This window comes from Nannobrachium achirus, assembly GCF_963921795.1.
Source record: "Nannobrachium achirus genome assembly, chromosome: 22".
NCBI classification, from domain to species: Eukaryota; Metazoa; Chordata; class Actinopteri; order Myctophiformes; family Myctophidae; genus Nannobrachium; species Nannobrachium achirus.
Window position 1 is genome coordinate 10,489,556 of NC_137829.1, and position 25,872 is coordinate 10,515,427.

At 42.4% G+C, this 25,872-nt stretch overlaps 2 protein-coding genes across 2 annotated transcripts in view; one reads left to right on the forward strand and one right to left on the reverse strand.

Moving 5' to 3' along the window:
* Positions 1-1,578: 1,578 nt before the first annotated feature.
* On the forward strand, positions 1,579-11,540 carry ecrg4a (ECRG4 augurin precursor a; the record flags this gene model as incomplete). The annotated part of the gene is made up of 4 exons (XM_080753561.1): positions 1,579-1,648; positions 7,093-7,143; positions 7,262-7,431; positions 11,391-11,540. 4 exons carry the CDS (start codon positions 1,579-1,581, stop codon positions 11,538-11,540), a joined length of 441 nt encoding a protein of 146 aa, XP_080609687.1.
* Positions 11,541-12,330: 790 nt separating this feature from the next.
* uxs1 (UDP-glucuronate decarboxylase 1) overlaps positions 12,331-25,872 on the reverse strand; it is a 62,133-nt gene continuing 48,591 nt past the window's right edge. The window contains exons 10-15 of the mRNA XM_080753170.1: positions 25,141-25,260; positions 24,453-24,496; positions 14,988-15,048; positions 14,083-14,140; positions 13,403-13,506; positions 12,331-13,146 (exon numbers count right to left, since the gene is read on the reverse strand). Coding sequence (XP_080609296.1) covers positions 13,015-13,146; positions 13,403-13,506; positions 14,083-14,140; positions 14,988-15,048; positions 24,453-24,496; positions 25,141-25,260 — 519 coding nt within the window. The 3' untranslated portion in view covers positions 12,331-13,014. The remainder of the gene's footprint in view (positions 13,147-13,402; positions 13,507-14,082; positions 14,141-14,987; positions 15,049-24,452; positions 24,497-25,140; positions 25,261-25,872) is intronic.

The following is a 25,872-nucleotide window of genomic DNA, read 5'->3' on the forward strand; positions in this document are numbered from 1 at the left end:
AGCACAAACCAAGCCCCCAGAACCACAGTAGAACCTTGAAGCAGCCTTAGCCTAGTGGTCAAACCTGGGAGTAGATAGATAGATACCTTTATTATCCCAAGGGGGAAATTAAGTCACCCAGAAGGTACAGCAGTTAAGGTTACAGGACAGTAAGAAAAAGAAAAAGGACTGTTGTGTACAGCCGAGCGACAAAAAAACAATCAAGAAAGAAGAATCAACAATACAGGAGAAACAACCATACAGAGCAATTAAGTTAAAAAATATATACATATAAAGTGTTGAGAACAGATTTAAAAAACAACAACACAACAATAAAATACTTAACGTTTCTATAATGGATTGCAATTTTAAGGGACTTTTCTAAGCATATTTCCCCTTAAAATGCAAATGGGAGTGCACTTAAACCCTACTGCGCGTGCGTATGCTAATGCTAAGGCTACTGTATACTGGTGCACTTGCACGGTGCCTCACTCGGGCCACAAATTTGGCCTATGTACACAGGGCAACCAATCAAAGTGAAATCAGCTACTTCCTAGTTCCAGCAGTCTTCCGGGAGCTTAGAGATTAGCAGTTCACAGACAGATAGACACACGGACGGACACACATACCGTATGTTTGTCCATCCGTGTGTCTGTCTGTCTGTACATACGGACATGGACAGGGGTGAAAACATAGCCTCCGACCTTCGGTCGCCTGGCAGAGATAATAATAATGATAATAATAATAATTGCAAACAAGAAATAAAAAAGGAATAATTAAGAAGAGAACAGACCGTTGACCATCCCACTGCTGAAGGTGCTATAAGTATTCTCACTCCTAGGTAATAAACATCTATTACATCTGTGTTGTATAAAAGCTGTTAAGTGACCTGTGCCAATGTCCTTGGCAATGTTTAACACGGGCTGCCTCCTACCCCATAAGGCAGTTGGGGCGAGCAGGTGGTGGGATGGAATTAGCATTTCCCAGGCAAGCGTATTTTTCTTTTCTCTGGCCAGATTGTTCGGGCGAATAAGAACCCGTGTTTAGCAATCTACTGCCATTGGCCTTGTAGCTTGCATGCCATGTGGGAGCTTGTGATTGTAAAAATCTAAACCTAACCAAAGCCAGATTGCATTTCCTATTGGATCCCACCACTGGCACATTCAATGGCATAAAATCTTCATTGAAATCTTAATTCTCTTCAGTTTATTAATCAGGAGAAAAGTTGAACAACAGAGCCCACTAGTCCAGCCCACAAAACTAATCAGGTTATGAGATTATCGAAAACAAACAAACAAAAACATATGGATGAACTGCATGTTTTAACCAGACGACAAACCCGTATCTTCCATCACTACTGCCTCTGAGGTGGAAAACTACCACTTACTGTAAGAGGGAGAAGGTTTTCCAGCATAGGTTCCCAGCTGCAGACAGTTCCTGTATCTGTAGGATGGGAGGTAGAAAACATTCCACCGCCATGGGCCAATTTCCACTTGGAGCATCTGGCTTACCGCCCCCTCTCTCCCTCTCAGTTCTACATCAGTGTTGTGCTGCTGTGTTGCTATTAACGGGTCGGTACCAGAGGCTGAGCGGAACACGATGGCTACTCGGCAGCTCTATTTCAGGTTAATAGGTCTTTCTGTATTGCTGGCACTGTTGGCCATCAGAGGTGAGACACAGCACTTTTTCATCTTGTATTTGTTGTTGTTGTTAGTCTCATCTCAGACATCTTTGGTATCACTCATCAGTAACAAACACTGGCATTTCTACACTGGGCTTTACATTTTAGACTTTCATGGAATCACAATTTCGAATTTCAGATGTTACAGGCAGGTTAGTGCATGTGTAAAACTGCATTTTGGTGCACTGGCACATTTCCTACTACAGCATACAGATACCTTTTTATGATAAATGAAACCCTGTGCTGTTATGAGAACAGAGTGAATACTATATACCGTATAGGCCTACTGTTGTGTTAGTACGGAGAAATATAGACGGGTGACAGATTAAAGGAAAACCTTGTATAAATGTGTGGAGAAACAAAGGCTGATGCTTCCATACAGGTGGACTACAATATGATATAATTAAGAAATGATCATATTAGGCTCTGTGGCATGTATACAAATGATGATCAGGGCAGGCTCAATTCATCTCCATCTTGGGTCGAGATAGCAAGAGAATAATATCTAAGTGACTATAAAAGAATTAGAGGGTTTGTTATTGGGTCAAGGTTGGCTCAATTGCTCTTGTGCATGACTGTAGTTCCCTTTTCCAGAAGGTGACATTCCCGTTTCCTGCTCTGGGTAATTTTCTCATAACATGATTTGATTGGCTCAGCCGCAGATTTCAACACAACACCTTCATATGTGTTTCTGATTCAAATCTGCTGCTCATATGCTTTCAAAAAATTGCCCGGAATAGAAACGGGAATGTCACCTTCTGGAAAGTCTGATCAATAGTGTGTGCCAGCGGCTACGTCATTGTAGTCCTTAGCGGCCATTTCTTGGGTCAAAACACAGGTGTTTCAATTGTTTGATTGCATAGAACTAATGCTATAGTATAATCAGAACACCTGCGCAAGGCTGTGTTTACCCAAGAAATGGCCGCTCTTAGAACTACATTTGGCACACCCTATTGGGAAGACATTAGTAAGTAGGGTTGGAAGTTGTGGTCAAAAGCGCAGATTCAGTGATACAGTTCCACATTAATGCATTACAGTATCTAATGAAAAACAGAAGAGCACCTCACCTCTCAGGTAACTGAGAATGTCAGTGCAGGACATCATGAGACCGTGTCAGCGAGAACAGTCTGTTGATGACTACATAGAGAGGATGTTATAGAAAGGGTTTCAATGCATCAACCCCTCATTGTAAGACAAATGCACATTTGAGGGCTCAGTGGTACAGAAACACTGGTCAACAGAGATATGGATAAAAGTGATATGGTCAGACGTGTCATCCTTCACCATGTTCTTCACAAGTGCATGTGTGGCATGAGACAGATAGGCTAAAGGTCAGAATGCTTGACCCCTCCAGTGAGGTGGTTTGGTTGTTCTTGTTGTGGCCTTGTGGGGGACATTTTCCAGTCATACAATAGTTAGTGTCCACTTGTTCCCTAAAGCAGGGCTTACACATGCTGACTTTCAAAGTCACGATTTCACAGTCACAGTCAAGTCGTAATACCAGTAAGACTCCCTAATCGGGAGATAAGCGACCGTAGGTCTCGCTAGAAGAGGGCCATGTGAGAAATTAGGGGTGGGGTCTCCGCGTTGCCTTGGCGGACGAATAGGTACCGGCCCCGGCTCTCCCGGACGCTCCTAGGCAGAGTTAGGGCATTTTATGTGAGCTGCAGTGGAGGGGGTCCTCCACTTGGGGGCGCCACCACTTTTGCATCCGTTCTGGAGTAGCAGGAGTGGGTGGTCCCCGGGAATTCCCCGTGAGCAGCCCCGTGGGGGTGGTCATTTGGTCATTTTTGCACATTTGGTATTTTTTTTACACCTGGGGGTCCCCCAGGGACCTGGGGGTCCCTGGAACTCCGGGGGTCCTTGGAGGTTGTAGTTTGGCAGGTAAGGAGTGTGTGTGCAAAATCTGGCATGGATCGGGGCAACGGTTGCGGAGATATGAGCAGGGCAAAAGTGTGACGTCTGACGTGTGACGGACGGACTGACTGACTGACGCACGGACACCTGGTGGAGCTTTCTGTAGTAAGTGCGACCTACGGTCGCAAAAATCAAGACGGGTCAAGGCAGTCAGTCTTTTCTCAATCGTTTAGGTATGAGGTGGTAGTTTGACCTAAAAAAAAAAAAAGAAAATGTCAGTCAGACTCACAAGTCTGGGACCAAAATCTTTGAATGCATCTCACATCTGAAGACTGAAATCTAAAAAAAACAACAAAAAAAAACATTAAAAGGTACCTGTATTTAAAAACTCTTATAGTGTGAAAGGGTAGTCTTTTAAACATCTTTCCAAACTCTTGTAGTGTATAGAGGGAACGATCACTGTCAATACAAAGTTATTCTTGATGGTGTACTTTCACCTGTGAAGAAACATTTCTATTCTGGGAGTGGTCTCTTCCAGGATGACCATACCCTCATCTGCAGGGCACAAGGGGGTCACACAATTATTTAATGGGTATGAGAATTATGTAAATCTAATGCTGTAGCCCATCAAACTGTACATCAACACAACTTAACACCTACTGTATATGGGCGATTTAGAACTCTTTACCAACATCATCAAAACACCAAATTAGAGAATATCTTTTGTTAGAATGGTGTTCCATCCCTTCATTAGAGTTCCAGAGACTTGTACAATCTATGCCAAGGCACATTGAAGCTGTTTTGGCAGCTTGTGGTTGCCAAATACCTTACTTTGTTGTTTTTTCCTTTAATTACTCACCCAGGCTGGCTCTTGGCGGGCAGCTGCAGGCAATGCACTTCTGAGTTCTCTCGCTCGCACGCACGCACGCACGCACGCACGCACACACAAGGTAAAGTGTGGACAGAAAATTGGGACAGAACTTGGAAAGAGGATTTAGAATGAGTGAAACATTGAGTCATTGAAAACTAGTCAAAAAACATCTTTGCAACATTAGGCCTATAGCTGTCATTGTATTTGTCGTGTGGTTAACCAGGAGCAAAGGGATCAATGGCTAATGGGAGGGATTTTCAGCATTTTCAGGGAGCAACACTGTAAATAAATTAGTATTTAGAAACAGCAGGTACAAATCTGCAAAGTGTGACGTTATAGGTAGATGTAAATGTAATTTCACACGCAGCTGGGATACTCCTCTTACCGATACAATTTCAAACCCTGATTAAAAAAGAAAGACGGAAAAGTTCTGTTTTTGTTTTTGCACTGTGCTTTATTTACTGGGAGAGAAACTCCTGCAAACAATTTCCTCTAAATACCTCCATGTGTGAAATTAAGTATTTTGCTCTCTCTCTGTGTAGGCTATATCCGGGGTATCTTCTCTTATACTATTAAAATCGGCAAGGGGTCCGGTGTTTATCCGTTCGCCTCCTCACTGCAAATGGACTGCATTTTATATAGCGCTTTCCGCTTTACAATGTAGCCTACTTCACATTCACCCATTCACACATCGATGGCGGTGGATACCATACAAGGCAGCACTGGGAGCTGGAATGGGTCCAGTGTCTTGCTCAAGGACACTTCGACACATAGCGGGAATCAAACCTGAAACCTTTGGATTCCAAGGAGGCTTCACGGCACACCAGTAGTGCAATTATCTCCAAACTTTGCACAAATGCAAGTCATGGGTTGGGATATTCAATAGGCTAGCTTTCATGCTTTCAACTATCATACTGTAACTTTGTTTCAAAGTCAGATTGTTGCTCTGCCTGCTGTCATTTTGGCCAGTAGGTGGCTGGCTCTACTGTGTACAGAGAGGAGAGCCCATTCACATCAACAGTAGTGTGTACAGAGAGGAGAGAGCCCATTCACATCAACAGTTGAGTTGCACTGGAAACTGAGCAGCTTCAGATCAGATTCCACATCTTACAGTACCTCCTTTCATGGGTAGGATGCACATACTGTAGGATGGGTTGATTTCTTTCTAGTTTTATGAAGCCATGAATGTACAGGTCAGGATAAATGGATGAAAAGCATTCAGGCACAATTACTACCCATAAGACCTACAATATTGTAATAGATCTTTTACATTGTGGTATGTAGCAACACTTTTACACATCTGATGGCTTTCAGCCAACAGATTTGTTGCCTTTGTCACTGTGGTCAGTTATAGAAAATGAATTAATGCCTCTCGTCATACTTCATTACTTACACCATCAGAGCGCGCAAGTAGGGTGATGAATAACCACCAAAAAACAAGTGCGGCCTGATAAAAATAACAAGACGCAAGTTGGCACCTCGACAGAGTGCCCACTTGACCACACACTGACAGCTATCATCACCTTACTTGCTCGCTCTGCTCCCTTTTATGCCCATACACGGAGATCCCTATCCGAACCGGCCACACAGATATGGGCCATGTCTTGGCCATCTGGCCAGTGATGTATATTGATGACATCAGGGATCTCCATATGGCATAAAAGGAATTCTGGGGAATACCCATATATGGACTTTTACATACAGTATGGTGATGGTAGTCAGCTCCACATATTGAGAGAGAGAATAAAATAAAAAACAGTCCATATATGGGCATTCCCATATGAAGTTCTGTTAGATATGGGCTTAATATTGATGACATCAGGGATCTCTATAATATATGGCCATAAAAGGGATTCTGGGGAATACCCATATATGGACTTATGGACATCTGCTGCAGCAGGCGGAGGGGATCGTGCCTGAACATGACGTGGACAAAGTGGCAGAAATCGATGTGTCAACGAAAACCACGCCTTGTGTTCAACAGTGATGTCACAGTGATGTGTCACGGTGACATCAGAGCATGATGTCAGAGCGGCCCATAGACCGTAAAAATGTGTACACTTGTACACATGATTTTGTAACTCATTTTTCACCCAGTGCCAATTGCCTAAGCCGTAATCCTGGGCGCTTCTCTCCCGTTGCCAACCTGGGGAGAGGCCCGAACTGAGCTCATGCTGCCTTCAGCGCATGAGGAGTGATCATGCCGCTTCTGATCACCTGACGGGGGAGCTTCCCCGGTTGGACGTAGCACGATGTGGAAGGAACACATTATTCCAACCAGTTCCTTTCCCCTCCATCAGGCTGGCCAATGGGAGGAATTATAGAGACCAGGATTACTGCATTTCTTTTGTGAGGGTATACTATCTACCCTAGGGGACATGGGGAGAACATGCAATCTCCACACAGAAAGGCCCTTTCGCCAACCCCACCAATGATGACACAGAGGAGAGAACACGCCCCCAGCGCCAGCACAGTGTCCCCTGGCAGGAATCAAGCCCAGGACCTTCTCGCTACCGACTGCGCCACCGTGCCCGGTGCCCCCATAATGACACAAAATTATAGGCTGTGTGTATGCTGTATGTGCATCTTCTATGAGGGTTTCAGCTGACTGGATTTATTACATATCCAAGCAGGTAAACCTAGTCTTATGTCACTTGTCTCAATGAAACATGACAGTCTGTCCTCATTAACTCTCTATTGACAGATGTTTCCGGCGGTGAAAGCAGCCTGCTCAAGATCTTGAGGAAGAGAGATGGTAACACTCATACATACTGCTGCATTCACAGCCTTTAGTGCAAAGTAGTCAATATTTTCCCTCACATTTCATGTGCTTTTGTCTGATAAAGCATCTATCCTTCTGTGCTTCTCTCAAGCGGCAGATGCTGGGAACACTCATTCAAAGTCTGCTGTAGCAGTCACTCCCTCCAAGGCTAAAGAGTTTCTGTCAAAGCTGAGCAGAAGCAAAAGGAACGTCTGGGATCGCAGCAGACCGGATGTACAACAGTGGATTAGGCAGTTTATGTACATGGGCTTTGATGAGCAGGTGAGTAAACAGGATGGTCTCGGCGTAATATACAGTATAGGCTCTGTGAAGGTCTGTCCTATAGGAGCTGGAGTGACTCAAGAAAGAATCTAGGGGCTTATTTATCACTATTGGGTACAATCAGCGAAACGTAAAACACAACAAGAACAACAACATTGGATGTGATAAGAAAAGTTAATTTAAATTGTATATAATGCAATTACGGTAAAAGGAATACTAATAAGTCTCAGGAGGTAGAGTGGTCACCTGGTCTCCCGTATTTGTGTCAAAATATCCTTGAACAAGACCTTGGCTTGAACTACTAATTGCTCCCCAGGTGCTGTTCAGTTGCTGCCCTGTTCCTAACAGTTAGGTTGGGTTACATGCTGAGGATATGTGCAAATGTATTGACCATTGAAACATTTCTGGTCCCTACAGTCCAGACAAACCCAAATAGTCCTTTAGGTTTTTCACCCTGGCCTTGAAACACAATGAGAACAAAAATGTTAGATAGATACATGCCGAATTTGTTAATTTGATGAACACAATGTGTTCTCAAACAAGCTCTTTCTCACTGACATTAAGTAATGTCCAAGCAATATCACCAAGTCACTAAACTGTTCTACTGTGCCAATAAAATTGCCTTGAGAGTAGGGATGGGCCGATTATTCGGCCACCGAAAGAAATCTATTTGGCTTTCAGCCGAATAGATTTTAAGGACAAATGTACAGTATATTACCGAATAGGAATATTACCGAATACTGAATACCAATATTATCGAATACTAAATTAGGCTTTTGAATGTTTTTTTTTTTAATTAATATTTCTTTAATATGCAATAATTCAACTGTATGGCATGCTAATGTTTAGAGACATATTGTCTTTTATTACAAATTTACTATACAATAGTAAATAAATAATTCTACACAACAGATATATCAATATGGAACCTTAAGTTTTGCCATAATCAGACCATAATATTATAGACACAGTCATGACAGCAATGGTACAAAACAACAATAAACAATAACAACAACAATAAAAAGCTTTAAAACATGTATAATATACAATTTAAATATTATATATCATATTCAGCCATTTGGTATTCGGCCAAGTGTTTCCTATTATTCGGTTTCGGCCAAGAATTTTCCATTCGGTACATCCCTACTTGAAAGTTTAGTTGCATGTTTAGAGTGGTTTCACTTGTAATTTATCAAATGATGCAACTGTCAAATGGACTAGCTCTGGTCCAAAGCGTTAGGAAGAGAACTTCTAACACTATGGACAAGAGCTGCTGCTGGACTAGCTCTAGAAAGATGATCCAAACAGGTGTTGTGATCTGATCATAATTGGTGACCAGGTTGAAAACGCCTGATCAACCTCTGATCAATAATCTCATTTTTCTGAACCTCCAATGATTAGTGGTCATCAATGATGCTGAGGCTGACCAACCAAAATGATAGAATTACTCCCAATAAATCTCTGTTCAAATTGTGTTTCCTTGATGATAAATCCACTTAATGTAAACAGTAAAAAGTTGAAATAGCATCTAGTTTTGTTTTGCAAGGGTCAGAACACCTGTTGCGCTGAGGCTGCACAGCGTGAATCTTGTGCTGTATCCAACATGTCAGCCATGTAAACAAACACACCGCAACATTTACAACTAAACGTTGCTCTCAAGAATGTTTTTGAAAACATTTGAAGCGAGAAATAGACAATGCAAACAAAACCAAACATGGATTCTATTTGATTAACACTTCCTTGTTTGCGTCGAGGCGACGTTGCGCTCTGCGGATGGTCAGTGCAACGCTTTCATTACTGTAAGCAAGGATATATACATATATATATATATATTATATATATATATAATTTTTTTATTTGGGTCAATGCCTTCATTTATTTAGCAACCCTTCAGGTTGATATGCCACCTCAGCTCGACGTCTGTGGCATATCAACCTGTCGGGCTCCTATCACTCGATAACGACCGCTGAGCGAGATGTTATCCATTACATAGTGCGCACTACACACACTGATTAACTGTGACTGCAGCCACTGGCTCTGTGGGTGTCTACAGTCACCACTGCTCATTTACTTACATTTTGATAGCCTTGTTTAACCCTTTAAAACCGGGAAAGCATCTGTGTCATTTTAGATTTTTAACCACTTTAACCATATTTTTTTACTTTAGCTATTCAAAAATAGCAGATCTACAATCTCATATTTGTAGATCTGCTAAAATCATGAAAGTGTGTGCCAATTTTTTATCTTTTCTAAAATCTTTGCTTCTGGGGGTCCCTGGAACAAATTATATTTTGAAATGGGGGTCTGCAGCCAAGAACAACATAATTGAAGGGATCCTTGACATGAAAAGAAATGAGCACCACTCATATAGAAACAAATTTGTCTTCAGAAAAAGGCATTTGTAAATTCTGCATCAGGTACTGGTTTTAAGCCATCTCGGCGTGTAGTGATTTGAGTTGACAGACTGAACAGTTCGATCAATAATAAGGGATAATACATGGCCTAAGTGTCTGTGGTTGTTGGGGGAAGCAATATTTTGACATTTTAATACTTAGATAGGAGAGTGCAGAGACAGGAATCCTAAAACAGCATGAGGGAACACATGAGAGATGTGACTGTGGTCAGATTCAAACATGGGTCCTTGTGAGGCAGTGGTTCTCATCCTGGAGGTCCCCAAATATTTTTTTGGGGGGTCTCCAGATGATTAACTTAATGTGCAACATTGTTTTCTCACTAAACAGTAAAAAAAACACCATAAAGTTAAGTGTATAGAGGGTATATACAGTATATGCACATTTCCAAAGTGAATTTCTAAGGACAAATGGCAAATTAAACATTGGCCAAATTGTCAAATATTAGAGGCAGAAATTGTGAAAATAGCCGATGCTCACAACAACGCAGCACAAGGTGTTGTGAGCATGTAGATCAGCTATTGTCACAATAGAACCGTGTTATACAAAATGTAATGCAACTGTAATGTAATGTAACTCTTAGTGCTCGTCAGGGTGGGGGGTCCCCAGTTAAAATATGATAATTTTGGGGGTCGCTGCCTGCAGAGGCCGAGAACCACTGACTTAAAGAACATTATGGTCAGTGTATTAACTGGCTGCACCAACAGGCACCCTGGACTCAGTATTCGAACATGGGGCCATGTTCCAGCATGCGTTAGAAGTTAATTAGTAGTCAACATACAGATCCATCTAAAAGAAAAAATAATATTGTGTAAAGCATGCAGATGCCATAACACCCCAAATCATCACTGACTGCGGAAACTTCACACTGGACTTCAAGCAACTCTGACTTCAGAAGGTTGACATTTCTGTATTAAAAACCCTTGTTTTAAGAGGTCTTGTGTTATATTATATTTTGAGGTATGGATTTTTGATATTCATGAGCTGTATGCCAACATTTTTTGAATTATATTACAGAAGAAAATAAACTTTTACAGAATATAACTTCTTTAGATGGATCTGTATATAGTTATTAACAGGACACATAATGTCGATAGAATATCTCAAATGCATATAGCGCTTTTCTAAGTACCCAAAGACAACTTTATAAGGAAAAACACACAAAAAAGGCCTTACAAACAAAAACCAGTCTACAGAGTCTTTCAGTCTTTGGTCAGTGGCTCAAAACAGAACTGAGGAATTCACAAGGGACAGCAGGAAATGGAGGGGACAGTCAGGCAGGGCAAGAGAAGAAAAAGAGGGACTGAGTGAATAATGGCAGAGTGTCCCCCACACTCGACAGCACTTGTGGCTTCAGCCAGCAGGATTTAATCAAAGGCCCCCATGGATCTCGAGTGTGACGCCATTTGCCATTGCCTCCCTGCTGAAATTGACAGCTGTGGCCTTTTAAATGTTGTTGGCCTTTCATGCTTGTCTTTCCTTTGAGGGTTGAGTTTACTAATGAGGTCATGTGTTGGTCTCCCCCCCCCCACCCACCACCATTATCAGAGGCTGGAGACTGACCTGGCCTACTGGTTGGATCATGCACGCGCCAATGACCAAGGCCGTCAGCACCACTACGATGAGAACTCCCCCATCGCCCCACGAGATGTCAGCTCCTACAGACACGGAGCTGATGCCAACTATGACTACTACTAACTTCAACCCCTCAGTGACACACACGCAGCTTGTCCCTGCTGCGTGGTCTGAAAGATGTGTTATGACACTGCCTCTTCTCAGCCTTTAGCTCTTTTCACAGGGTGTTACATTACATCTGCATACTCGCATAAATATTTGGAATCACACTGCACTCCTGTGTGCGGGTATGTGCGTGAGATGAGCACAAATTTGAGTTTCACTGGGTTACGCCCGTTGGTTGCTTCATCTGTCAGATTGTTTTTAATACTTTAAGTTTTCAAAAAGTGATGACCCACGCCTATACACCAGCCTGCTTATACTTCTCATTGCAAATTACTTGGCCCCTCAATTGCTTTCCTGTGTGCAAAAAAGGTTTCCGTTACTTTGAGTGCAGTACAACTGTCAGTCAGTGACATACATACAGTATATCTCTACTGTAGCAAGCATCATTGTGTTCTGTCCCACAAACACAAACATGTACATCGAAGATAAATTAAAATAGCAATGTTTTGACCTAATCAACACCTTTGTCGCTCAACTCTATACTTTTTAAACCACTGTACGGTATCTAACGCTGTTCAAATTTCTGTGTTCGTTGAGTGTAAATAAAAAGGCTCTCATTCCACGGATAAACTTTACAATGACACCTGGGATTCAAAATATCAAGCCCCCCCACACACACACACACACACAGAAAAGCGTTAACACTGGAGACAGCAAAAAAATCGAAATCTATATACTGTATATATGTATTGGAAATGTTTTATTAAAATAGCATTTTCACCTGAAACTGATTATAAGATTCACCGACATTTAATTTTTCACAGAGGAGTGTGGGATTGGTGATTTGTTCAAACAAATGCAATGATCCATTAACAGTCTTCCTCTGCAGGTGCTTGAGGTGTCACAGCGTTGTCCAATCCTGCAGCATTCTGCAAGACACTAGTGTTTGATGCACCTCAAAGACAGAGAGAGAAGGGACAACTTTCCCCCTGGCAAAAACCTAAAGTCTTCTGTAGTCGCGGTTACGTAGTCCCTCAGAGACAACAGCGTGAAATCATTAAAACCAAATGAAACAAAAACACTGGCACACACTGCGAGCGTAAACACTTTTCCCAATGCGAATCTTAAATAGCAAAAGCGTAAATTCACAAAAGAATACCCAAACGTGGGTACCCTGGGGCTGGGTGTTTCTCTTCTTTTAGTTCCAGGACTCTTGAGGGCCACAGTGCGTCCGTGTGGCTTTTATGTCTCTGGGAGGGAAGTCCTTATTCTGTGGCTCCCTGTGAAGAAGGAAAAAAAGAAAAACGCCAGCAAAACAACAACGCCAATGAGCAGGCGCTGTCTCAGGGACTCCAAGACATTATCTCTGCGTCTTGAAATACACAGATTTCCCAGAGTGCACTTCTTTTATTCCGTAGAATTGCCCTTCAAGAATCAAGAGTCCTACATTCCTTCACTGCTGCAGGAGTCTTTAATGGTGGCAACGCCGACCTCAGTTGTGTCTGGGTCGTCCTTTCTTCATACGGGCCGCTTTGGGTTTGGGGATGTACTGATTGTTGGCCTGGTGCTCCAGCTCTCTACTGAAATACTGAATGGTTTTATTCAAGCCCTCCTCCAGGGGCACCTGTTAACACAACAGAACACAGAGATAAATTACACAGCTCCTGTGAAGCAACAGGTATACCGTTACAGCACGATAAATTATGAAAGACAACTCACGCCCTGCTTCTTATTGGCCAGACAGTGATCAGCGCACCAAACTTCAGTAGGCACAACTGAATCTACAGTAAATCTATTACAACATACAGCATAGAGCTGGCATAATATCAACCTAAACAATATTCTATCGAGTCCAAACATTGCCATTATTGTGCACATACCACAGGTTCCCAACCCAGTAGCATCTTGGCTTTACGAATGTCAGGTCGTCGCCTTTGTGGGTCGTCTTGGGCCTCTGGAAGGAACTGGATCTGACTTTGGCTTACTGTGTGTGTGTGTGTGTGTGTGTGTGTGTGTGTGTGTGTGTGTGTGTGTGTGTGTGTGTGTGTGTGTGTGTGTGTGTGCATATGTTGCATGATGGCACAAAATAAAGAGAAGAAGAGAGAGCCATTGTTAACACTTAACAGAAATTAGACCATACCTCTTAGATCAGGGTTGTCCAAACATTTTTCAAAGGGGGCCACATTGGAAAATATTAGAACACTCAAGGGCTGGCTATATCACCTGACATAATGTACTTTCGCTCGGACGGTAAGTCACATATTATGCATTGCATTTATAATATATCATCATCAATATTTAATATCAAACATCTTTTGTCAAGTGTGTGTCTGAACTATGTGTCCTTTGTTTTTAACAACACAAATCTTCTCTTCCCTGGCACAAAATCTTTTAAGTTGTGATCTGTGGCCAAATATATATCAATTTAGGGTTTTTTGGAACCACAGGCATAGGAAAAAAATGTAATTAAAAGATATGGGCGGGCGGATGGACATTAACTGATAAAGAGGTGGCAATATAGGCAAAGCCAGGAATGATTGGAGAGGGAAGAAGCCCTTACCGACAAGACTTTTGATGAGTTGGGCAAACTCCAATATGGTGTGTTCCTCTGGATTCCCCTGTGAACAGAATTTCATCTGATCATTAGCAAACAATTACAGATAGACGCATGCTGGCATGCCCCGGATTAACCAGTACAGTCCTTTTTGTATATGGTGTCTTCACTGTCTTGTATGTTTACTTCTTAACTCTTTTGCCTCTTTTTTCAAACGGTGATGCCGCCATGCCGAGCGTTTGTTCTTTCCCCGCCAGAGCCTGTCTGAGCAGATGGGGGGTGGCGCGGGTGTCTGCAGCAGAAGCAGCCCCAGTATCACTAGTCTGTTATCTTCAGCGCACATAAACAATAATGGCGGCGGGATAACTTTTCTGGTTGTTTTCTCTGCCTGGATCTACTTTCTCATTTCTGTCTGAAAACTGGTGCAACCCAGAGAGAGGGCGGCCTCTCGCTTTGTAATGTCGGCTCCCATAATGTTGTGGATTTTTTAGCGCCTGCATGAGAGATGTGCCCGTCTTTTACTCAAGACCACAATTGGAAATAATGGCTGGTTAATCTTCTATAAAATCGCAAAGGTAAGGTACTTTTATGGCCGTGAGCAGATTATAAACATCCTAAATGGCAGTAAAAGAGTTAACTTGTTCACTGCCATGGACAGATTTTACTTTTTTTAGTAGGCCCAGATCATCATTGATGGATTTATTCTTTTATTTTGCATTTATCAAACGATCACAACGATCTGCATTTGCTGTAAAAAAAAAAAAGAAGAAAAAAAAAAAAAAGAATCTGGTATCCAAACGGGTAATTGCTGGCAGTGAGGGTTTATTTAGTTGGCTATATTTTCTTGGCAGTGAATGAGACGTTTGAGAACCACTGGTATGGGAGGACCACATGCAGAAGAACGTGCTCACCAGGTTGACGGGGCTGCTGATGTTACTGTTCATCAACAACACCAGGCCGTTCACCAGATCACTGCAACGGAACAGACGGGAAGAAAGAGAGAAATTATTGTGTGATGTTGATTCATTTCGCCTTCAGTGTCTGTAGACTGCTTAATGTAGGTACAGTATGTGTTCCACATACAGAGACACGCTGGGAAGGATCAAAGGACTTATTAATCATTAGTTGACCGGGTCCCCCAAGAGCTCTATACAGGTTACACTCCCCCTCTCGACCAAATCTCTTGCCTGAAAATAGCCAAGAACCACAACGCGGTTTTTCAGCTGCAAAATCGTTTTTCTTGCTGTCGAGCGACGTCATACTGTATGGTTGTATAAATGAACCAGACTTGGACACCTTTTATAACAACCGCATTTGTGCACGTGTATGCACTGCATAATAACATCATGAACACTATGCTAATGGCAACCTTTTCAGCCGGTATACAGTGGCTGCTGTGACCCGACATCAATGCTGTTTTGTCACGCAGTGGGAAAACGCAACAACAGCAGCCTCTTCAGCAGGGAAGAAAGAATCCCCCAGGGCTGTATGAGAGATGAGGGATTTCGGGAGGAGACATTTCCGTGAGGCCCTCCAGAACATCATTCCCCTTTCAGAAGCCCCCTGACCCGTTATCCCTCTCAGAAGCCCTCTGACCCACTATGTCCGTCTTAACAATAAAAAACAACGCATAGGTCTGTCTAATGTTTGCAAACACGTGTACTCATCTACCTACTGTATGCACGTGAGCATGCGAGCTGCTGAGCCAATGAGACCATTGCTGCCTTGTTACCATTTCGCTGGGAAGGTTGAGTAAGGGAAAAAAGCAACAGTGTGATTATTACTTAAATCACATTCTCAACACGGCACATCACTCATCTAGTAGTCTATTATTGCGACTGTCAGGTCGCAGTTAGTATCAAAACCTCCACCGGCTATTAGTCAGTCTGTCCGTCACATGTCACGTCACACTTTTGCCCTACTCATATCTCCGCACCGTTGCCCCTATCCATGCCAAACTTTGCACACACACTCCTTGGCCGCCAAACCACAACCTTATTTCTCACATGGCCCTCTTCTAGCGCCACCATGAGGCCGATTCTTGCAAATCACATTTTTGGACACTGCTCCTACAGATTGTTGCCTAAAATCACGCAAAGCGGTACACAGTATGTATAGAGTCATGTCATCAACATGGATCTGTCCCATTTAGCGCCACCATCAGACAGATTTTTTCAAACACATTTTTGGACATTGCTCCTACAGATTTTGGCCTAAAATCACGCAAAGTGGTACACAGTATCTCTAAAGTCATGTCATCAACATGGATATGTCCCATTTCCCATATTCCCTCCTGTTTGGCTACGACTTCCTTCTAAAGTTTGTGTATGCGACGTGACGGTTGCTTATCCTCCAATTAGAGAGTCTTACTGGTCACTAAGATTTGGTGGACAAATATCCCCACCTCAAACATACTACCTGGCCAACTACATTTGTGCACAATTTATTACTGTACATGCATTTGATTGAAGGCACTGCAAAGGCACTGGCCACTTTAAAATATATGCATACTGTATGTCATCTATTAAATATGATTTCACGTTGAAATACATCAGCATGTCCTATTTCTGTCATTAACCTACTGTATAGTGTAAAGGCAAAGACAGCTGACACCCGTTACTAGATGTTTAAAGGAGGCATCCTGACCAAAACACATATAGGGTTAAATCTGCATTTTATCATACCCCTTCATACCTGCTTTAGTCATTTTTTTTTCATATCTGCCCCTGTTGCTAGATTTCAGCTGCCCCTGTTGCTAGATTTCGGCTGCCCCTGTTGCTCGATTTCGTGGGCCCTCTCATAACTAACACAGTGGAATGTCATCCCACTAGTGCGGTTATTTCTTTAGCCACAAAGTTAGTATTTTTTTATTGGATTGTGTTTACACAACGTCCAGAGACCAACCAAAACGCTGTTTTGACCTCACAGGCACCCTTACTTGTCAAACGGCTTCTGCTCTGCACCAGAGCAGAGAGAGGAGAGCCTTGAAAGGGAGGGGAGGAGCAGAGGAGCTCCTCGTCTGTTTGACAAGTAAGGGTGCCTGTGAGGTCAAAACAGCGGTTTGGTTGGTCTCAGGACGTTGTGTAAACACAATCCAATAAAAAAAATACTAACTTTGAAGCTAAATATATAACCGCACTAGCGGGATGACAATCCACCGTGTTAGTTATGAGAGGGCCTACAAAATCAGGGGCAGCAGAAATCTAGCAACAGGGGCACTGGGGCAGCTATGAAAAAAAATCACACTTGTGTGAACTGAGCGGTGGAGGCTGCGTGTGTGTGTGTGTGTGCGTGCGTGCGTGCGTGTGTGTGTGTATTTGTGTGTGTGAATGTGAATGTGAATGTGAGTGTGAGTGTGCCTAGCTGGCCTGAACAACAGCGCCCCTCCCTTAACATGTGTGGTCAGAAAAGGTATAGCAGCCAGGCTACATACATCACAGGCTACATACAGACAGACAGACAGACACACACACACACACACACACACGCACGGATACACACACGGCCACGCTATGGAGACGGTGTGACCACCGCTCAAAAATAGACTAAAGCAGGTATGAAGGGGTATGATAAAAGGCAGATTTAACCCTATATGTGTTTTGGTCAGGATGCCTCCTTTAAAGAGAAAAGTTAAAACAGCCATTTATCAAAAATATGTGCATCTATATATATACACTGTATGTTAAAGCATTGAAATATCCACAAATGATTTGAAACACTATAATGTAACTCACACAGACCTAATCACAGTAACCCACGTTTTCATCAACTCATGTTTAGATTACTGCAATTCATTATATCTGGAGCTGCCTCAGTCCACTATCTCCCTTCTACAAATAGTACAAAATGCCGCAGCCAGACTCATTACTGTAACAAGACGACGGGATCATATTACACCTGCAATGGTAAGATTGCACTGGCAACCAGTAAAATTCAGAATTCATTTTAAAGCCTTGCTCTTTGTTTTTAAAGCCCTCAATGGGCTAGCTCCAATCCATCTTATATCTCCGACCTCATAAACTATCCCCCTGCCATCAGGTTACTCAGATCATCCACCCAGAAACTCCTCTCAGTTCCCTATACAAACCTTGTAACAAAAGGTGATCGTGCCTTTTCCGTCGCCGCACCCACTCTCTGGAACAATCTACCACTCCACATAAAGGATAACACCACCACTGAAGTTTTTAAATCTAAGTTGTATTATCGTTGAATTTTAAAGATTTAAAGAAGATTGATTTGAAAAGTCTAGCTGAAAATTGTCCCTGGAGAAAATATAAATTTAAACTCATTCTAATGTCAGCAACAATGATTTAGTACAGTGAATCTTTTTCAATAATTATTTTTTCCCCCCACTGGTATATTTTTCAAATGAACCATTCCACATAAATGTATTTTTTGTCACTACTGTACTCTAAACAACTTATTTTTTTGTTGTGAGTGTCTGCCCCCCGAAAAAATGGGGGTGGAGGTTCTTCCTTTGCCTACGGGGAAGATTGGTCCAGGGTGTCTGAGATTAGCTGCTCACAGACAGAGACTGACTCACAGGACCGAAAACAACTCTCCTCTTTCTCTCTCTTATGGTTCACAATGTCATCAGGTAAGCACTGCCGGAGACGAATAAAGAATGAATGAAGCTGGCTACGGCCTATAAATGTTAATCTGGCCCATAATGCCCTATAGGCTGCTTGTGCTGGGTGAGCCTAATCTGGGTTCATGGGGTGCTGGGATCCAGATCAAGTCTTTTCTAAGCTTCTTACCCTTCTCTGTGGCTCCGGGGGGGTCAGAGAGCTGGGCCCAGCCTGCCTGGGTTCAGCGCTCCAAATTCAGCGATGCCACAATACAGCAGGGAGCCATTTAGCTGAGCCTACAGCTACAGTACTAACAACGTCACAAGATCAGTGAACACTGAGGGCCAGTCCGCTAGGTTTGGTGTTTATATTGAATAAGCTATATTAGAGTACTGTGTGTGTGTGTGTGTGTGTGTGTGTGTGTGTGTGTGTGTGTGTGTGTCAAATGAATGCACACACACACAAATGCTGTTTGAAACCCCACAGCCATTTTTATTGAGTCGTTTGAGAGAGAGAGAGAGAGAGAGAGAGAGAGAGAGAGAGAGAGAGAGAGAGAGAGAGAGAGAGAGAGAAATAATAATCTGATTGGATATTGCTGTGTAAGTGCATGTGTGCCAGTGAACATGTAGTTTGAATGTTTGAATGCAGTTTAAAGTATCTAGATACAGACAAATATGCCCATAATTTACCCCCCCTCTCCCAAGGCTGCATAGATCTTACAGCCACACAGATGCAGCTCACTGTTGTGAGCACAGAGGGTGCCGATGGCCATAGCAGCACATAACAAAGGGGCTTTGGAAGGAACACAGCGAAGGCAAACACTCTGTTTTCCGGCGATAAAACCGCAGCCAGCACTCACTGCACGACCTCTACCTTTATCTATGGTTGATACAATAAGTTAACGTGGTGGGGTTGGGGGACAATTCTCCAAACCTAAAAGAAAATAAAAAGACTTGGAAAAGGAAAACAGGCAAACCAAATCCAGAATGGACAGCCTGTGATGCAGACTGACGTCAACATGGTATCTTATGTTCATGTGCATGAAGTTGCTATGTTGTACTTAGTTTGTACCTGTTATCAGGTGGGGTGTAATGTACAGCAGTTCACCTACAGACAAACACTGACAAGGAGGAGGGTTAATTAAGATGGTTTGTCTGAAGAGTGGTGACAATACTGAGAGTGGACCCAACTACTATTGGCGTATTGGTTTGGACAGGTCCCCAGGGGAGGACCACACCATGGCCTTTTATCTCACATCAATGCAACGATTCACCTTGCCCAATAATTCACAGACAATTCTCCCAACATGGCAACCATCCATCCAACCTCAGGGGCCCTTACAGAAATCAGCTATCCAGCCTCTTTCATCTTCCTCTCCATTGCTCCTGAGAGAAGTCTAATTTAACATCATCATACAGTACAGTACAACAAGGCATAAATTAGGTTTTAGCGATTGAGGATTTACTGAAAAAAGAAACATCCCTTTTACTTGATGACAACTATACAAAAAGAAAATGCGATCATAAGGAAAAGAAAAAACAACCAGAATTCTATAAGCTTGAAAGAGCCCCAGCAGGTTTGTGCTAATGGGGTCCTTGCAATTAATCCAATTTGCTGAGATACCATTTTTCTAAACGCCCCCTAATTGGATGATGAGTCATGAGATGATGACTTGTTTGTGGGAGTTAATCACATTAGATAGAAACTCTCAAAATGCTTGCAAGGAGAAAGGAGATGAGCAGCTAAACTGATCGCACCTAAATACTGATGCAATTATGGGAAAGGTCCCAATGCTTATGATCGTGCTTCTATCAAAGCTTGATCTCAAAGAAATCTAAGTTGAATTATTCTGGGCCATGGGGCAACAATTGTAAATACAGTAGCCTATAACCTGGTTAGAGGGAACGAGATTAGACATACAGTAGGATAAAACATGGTGACACAAAATAAATGAGTGGGACCTAGACGTTTTTACTCCGTCGTCAAAGCAAATAATTCTGAATCAAAGGGTGGAAAATATTCCTCTGCGAGGGGCTGAAGGTAAGTACATGGATTTAACAATAACAGTAGAGGCCAATCTGTACCTTGGTCCCTACTCACCTCTTTCTCCTGCTAAATTGTTTTGAGATTTCTCACTGGATCTGGGAGTTCATGCTAGAAAGTGATAAAGCTCCTAAGACAGCTAGGGGTCTTCAACATTTTCAGGCCAAGGACCCCTTAGTTGAGAGAGAGATGAAGCAGGGACCCCCACAATCTGTTCATAAATATAGTTTAATTGTTTGACAGCACAATCAACACTGTATTTTGGATTCATGTTAATGATTTTTAACCACTTGAACGGTCAATACTTTATAAACAACTTGACCTTTCACTGTACTTAGTCTGCTCTTTTCCCCCTCCAAAGCTTTTTGCCGAAAATAGCCGATCTACAAGCTCACAACGCCTCGCAGCGTGAGGCATTGTGATCTTGACTTGTAGATCTGCTATTTTTGGCTAAAGTGCTCGGATTATGGACGCTAGGGTTCAAGTGGTTAATATAAGAAAGGGGGAGAAAACCAAGTTCCTATCACACAAAGATTTGGAGGACCCCCTGTAGTAACTCTGAATAGTAACTCTAATCCCAGACCCCCTGTTGAAGACCCCTGTCTTAAGGGGACCAGTGAAAACTACTTTCAGGACGCAAACTGATACATCAGAAAACTAAAGTCATGATGTCAGAGCAAATTCTACAGTATGTGATGTGCGCTGCAGAGTAGGAGTGCGACAAGTTGAGAGCTTGATCGGCCATTTTTGGAGAAGGGATTTGGTGAAGACCGAAAAAAAAAAAGAAAAAAGAAAAAACGGTCCAAGTCAGGTCCGATTTACTGAGAATAGAGGGATTAAAGGGACATGAAACCCCAAATCACCTTTTCTATAAATATATATTATATCAATTAGTCACTTGTGATAGGGAGCAATGATATGGTTCAGTTTGCCCATAGGCTTGTGGATTCAGAGCTTTCTGCTCTTTCTGTAGCTATTTCTGTGTACTTCCAGTTTCTGGGTAGAAAAGAAATATTTGGCACCACTCATTACATATTTGCTCACTCTGTTGCCCTTACTGGGTGACGTAGGCATATCTAATTGTGGGCTCGCCTGAAAGGCGAGAACACTATGTTATCTTCATTATTTATTTACCAAGTTCCGCCGCAGACAATACAAAGGTAGGGCCCTTAGCCAATGAGGTGCAATTGGCAGAAAAACATCTGGGAGTGGTGTTAGCTGAGTATTGGTTGAGCTTCACATGACAGTTTGCACACTGCAGAATATAGTAACCTTGGCAAACATAAGAAATGAAGGAAAAACTACAATTTATTTGATTAAGAGTTTTTTTTTAATTATTATTTATTTACGAGCGAGCCCACACTGTTTCGTAGGAACAGTACTTCTAGTTAATATCTATGTTTGTTTTATATCCACCTGTTTCCGCGGGAGTTTACTGGAGACTATTTGGACCTGTTTGGACCACACTTCCGGTTTAACAGCAGACATACAAGCTCACGTCGCGTCGCAGATGGAACCGTTGTGAGCTTGTAGATCACACTCCGCTGGGGCGCCGGAAGCTCGGTACAGCGTCTGCGCAATGCACTATGGGGCGTTGGAAACTCGTGGATAGATTTGTATCGGGGGGTGTGGTTTCACTGTACTTGCAGTTGCATTGCTGACCAGAGTGAGAGCAGAGACTCCGTCAGCAGCACACTGTGTAGTGACTGTCTGTTTCCTGGTTCTCTCTCACAAGTCGGACAGTTCTTTAGATTTTAGGATAGTTTCTTCATATTTGGTGAGCTTATAGATTTGTTTTTCTGTGCATGTGACACACACACACACACACACACACACACACACACACACACACACACACACACACACACACACACACACACACACACACACACACACACACACACACACACACACACACACACACACACACACACACACACACACACACACACACACACACACACACAAAATAGCCGACAGGACTCCAGTCTGCAATCTCCTCTCTCCAAAGAGCAACTTTAAGCAGAGCAGCTTGGCCTGCACAATATGCAATGAAAGTAAAAGAAGTGAAGTGAAAGATAGAGATTATTGTCAATACACCAGCCATTGAGTGATCTTTCATACCCACACACACAAAATGGAGACTCCTACTTTGAACAACAATACATGTTGGTATTCAAAGCCCATAACATGGTCCTTTCTGTCAATGCAAATTCAAACATGCATTTATACTCACACCATATGACCATTCTTGCTCATCCATTGCCAAAACCAACAGTTATTAAATCCATGAACCTGCCACACAGTGGCAGGATTTGCATGCAAACACTTGTAATTTTTGAATCAACACTGGCTCCCTGCCTTTGAATTGAACTCAATTACTAGAAAAGCACAGATAATCCCATCAAACGCCAAGGGAGGATATGTCCCTGCGTATACGAGTCTGCATCAGGGGAGAGACATGCTGTCCAAACATCTAGTATGCAGATAGGAGTTGCCTTGCAATGTTTTGGCGCGCACGCACGCGCATGCATGCATGCAAGCACGATCGCACGCACATTGTAGAAAAACAAAAGCGTAAGAGGTGAGCGAGAGATTCCAAGATAGAGAGATACACAGAAAAAATGTACATTATCGCCACCAATTATGCAAAACTGGACTGGACTGCTTCAACAAAACAGTATCTGATGGTCGGGAGGGCACTTGCCTAGATCCCTGCATGGGATGAGGAGTGTTTGGAAATCTGACATGGGAGAAAACCTCAAGAGGCGGCTGTTCGTAGCTGCTGTATGGGGCCGAGCCATGGACAACAGGCAAGGGCCCTGGATGGAGTCTACACAATAATGTTAATAACTAGAAGTACTGTTCCTACGAAACAGTGTGGGCTCGCTCGTAAATAAATCATTACAAAAAAAAATCTCTCTCAAATAAAAACTCTTAGTCAAACAAATCGTTGTTTTTCCTTCATTTCTTATGTTTGACAACGTGACTATATTCTGCAGCGTGCAAACTGTCATGTGAAGCTCAACCAATACTCAGCTAACACCACTCCCTGATGTTTTTCTGCCAAATGCACCTCATTGGCTAAGGGCCCTGCCTTTGTACTGTCTGCGTCGGAACTTGGTAAATAAATAATGAAGATAACATAGCGTTCTCGCCTTTCAGGCGAACCCACAATAATGGCACACGGTGTCACATGGGCAGACCACATGAGAAATGTGGACCTCAACGGGGGCCTACCATGGGTCACAGACAAGGTCAGAGAGAGAAGGATGAGATTGGCTGGGCACTGCACCAGGCACCCGGAACTGGTGGCAAACAAATTGACACTGTGAGAGCCAACTCAGGGTCAGGCAGGAAAGGGAAGAGGTGCAGCACCTAGGTAGATACACTGCGGCACTACAGCGGAGCTAACAACACTGGCTCAACTAAGACCCTGATGCTAGACAGTAGGGTATGGAAGGCAGCGATTAAGGAGTCCCAAGCCGTTACAGATGGTTCCACAATTTGTTGTAGCCCCTTGAATTTAATGGAGAAAAAAGCTGACAAACAGCTAAAAAGAGCATGCACATCCAGAGCCATATAGGCTGGGTGCTGGACTAAAGGTAATCAACAATAAAAAGAGAAAAAAGTCTGCACACCAAATTTGCAGTTCCCAATATAAAGCTTTACTGTGGTAACGTTTCGAGCCGCATGGCTCTTCCTCAGACCCCTTGAATTTAAACCAAAAATATATTTTGTGTAGCTAAAATAAAAGGGACCTACCTTACATACTGAAATGCTCTCGTCTGTGATCCTGAACCATATACCTACAAGGAGAAGAGAACGATTGCAATATATATTATATTAGGACAGGTAATGACAAGGCCTATCTATCGTGTTCTATATTCAGTCAGAGCTTAACTCTTCAGAATAATGGATGTGACTAGAGGGAAAAAGTTATATCTAATTAAAGTAGGATTCACTCCAGTAACCTCCATTAAAGTAGGATTTAGTCCAGTAACCTCCATTTACTTTAAGTTTTTTTAGTAAAGCTATAATGGTATAACTGAAAGGAAAATATTTAAACTTGTTGCATGTTATATATTCTGTATACCATTACTAGACAAATTATTGTAGATAAATAAAACTAAATGAAACACCATATCAAAATCATTCTAAACGTGAAACGTGCATGCACACAAACTTCAAGAAATCTGTGTAAAGTTATAGCTCTAAATTCCAAAAGCAGTTTTAGGTATATAGCTTGAGGAACCGAATATAAGTGGCTGGCTGGCTGCCATGTTCTTGTCTGTCGCTCAATTACTTAGAATGGTGTGCTTGTTCTTGATAGTGTTGAGTGTTTGTTCAGTAACAAGGGTCTCCCCATGTCTACAGCTCTTTATTACCTATGAAAGGCAAAGGTAGTCTGGTTGACTGATCGACTTTAAAGAACATCTATTACAAAACATACCGTGAGAGGTTCTGCCTGTAGTGCCTGCAAGATGAAGTTGCTGACAACACGTCCATCATTCATATGCATTCGTGAGCCAAATGTGTTGAATATTCGTGCCACTCGCACCTCCACTCCTTCCTGTGGGCAAAGAGGCTAGAATTTAACTCATACAGTGCCAGGCGACTTTTAGAGCAACTTTCTCACTATGGGCTTCCCTGCCAAGCGACTTTGGGCGACTTTTACTTAGAAAAAAAATATATATATATATATATATTTTTTTTTAAATCTTTTTGGACCCCATTAAATCTAGTAAACATGATTTCAATCGCGATTTTGCATGTTCCACCCCCATACAACCCCATCTTTATACAGGGCAGCCATCTTTGTTTACATAACATGTAAAACATAATGGCTATTATCTCAAGAATGCCTGAACGGATTTCCAATCTTTTTTTTTTGTTTGAAAGCTGTGTACAGCCTGCACAAACATGGTGCATGATCTGTGCATGGGTGTGCATGATCTGTGCACTACAAATTACATGGAAGTCTATGGAGAGGGCTGGCACTAATGCCACTCGAGGGCATTTTTAATTGGCAGTAAGTGAGTTAACAACAACAATAATAAACAGCAATTTATCAGTAAAAAGACAGTTAAGACAGTTAAGAAGACATTTGAAATTTCCTTACGGGATCAATACAAGTTGATCTTATAACTAAAGATGCAATCAGAAATTGCTTTTACTGTGGTCA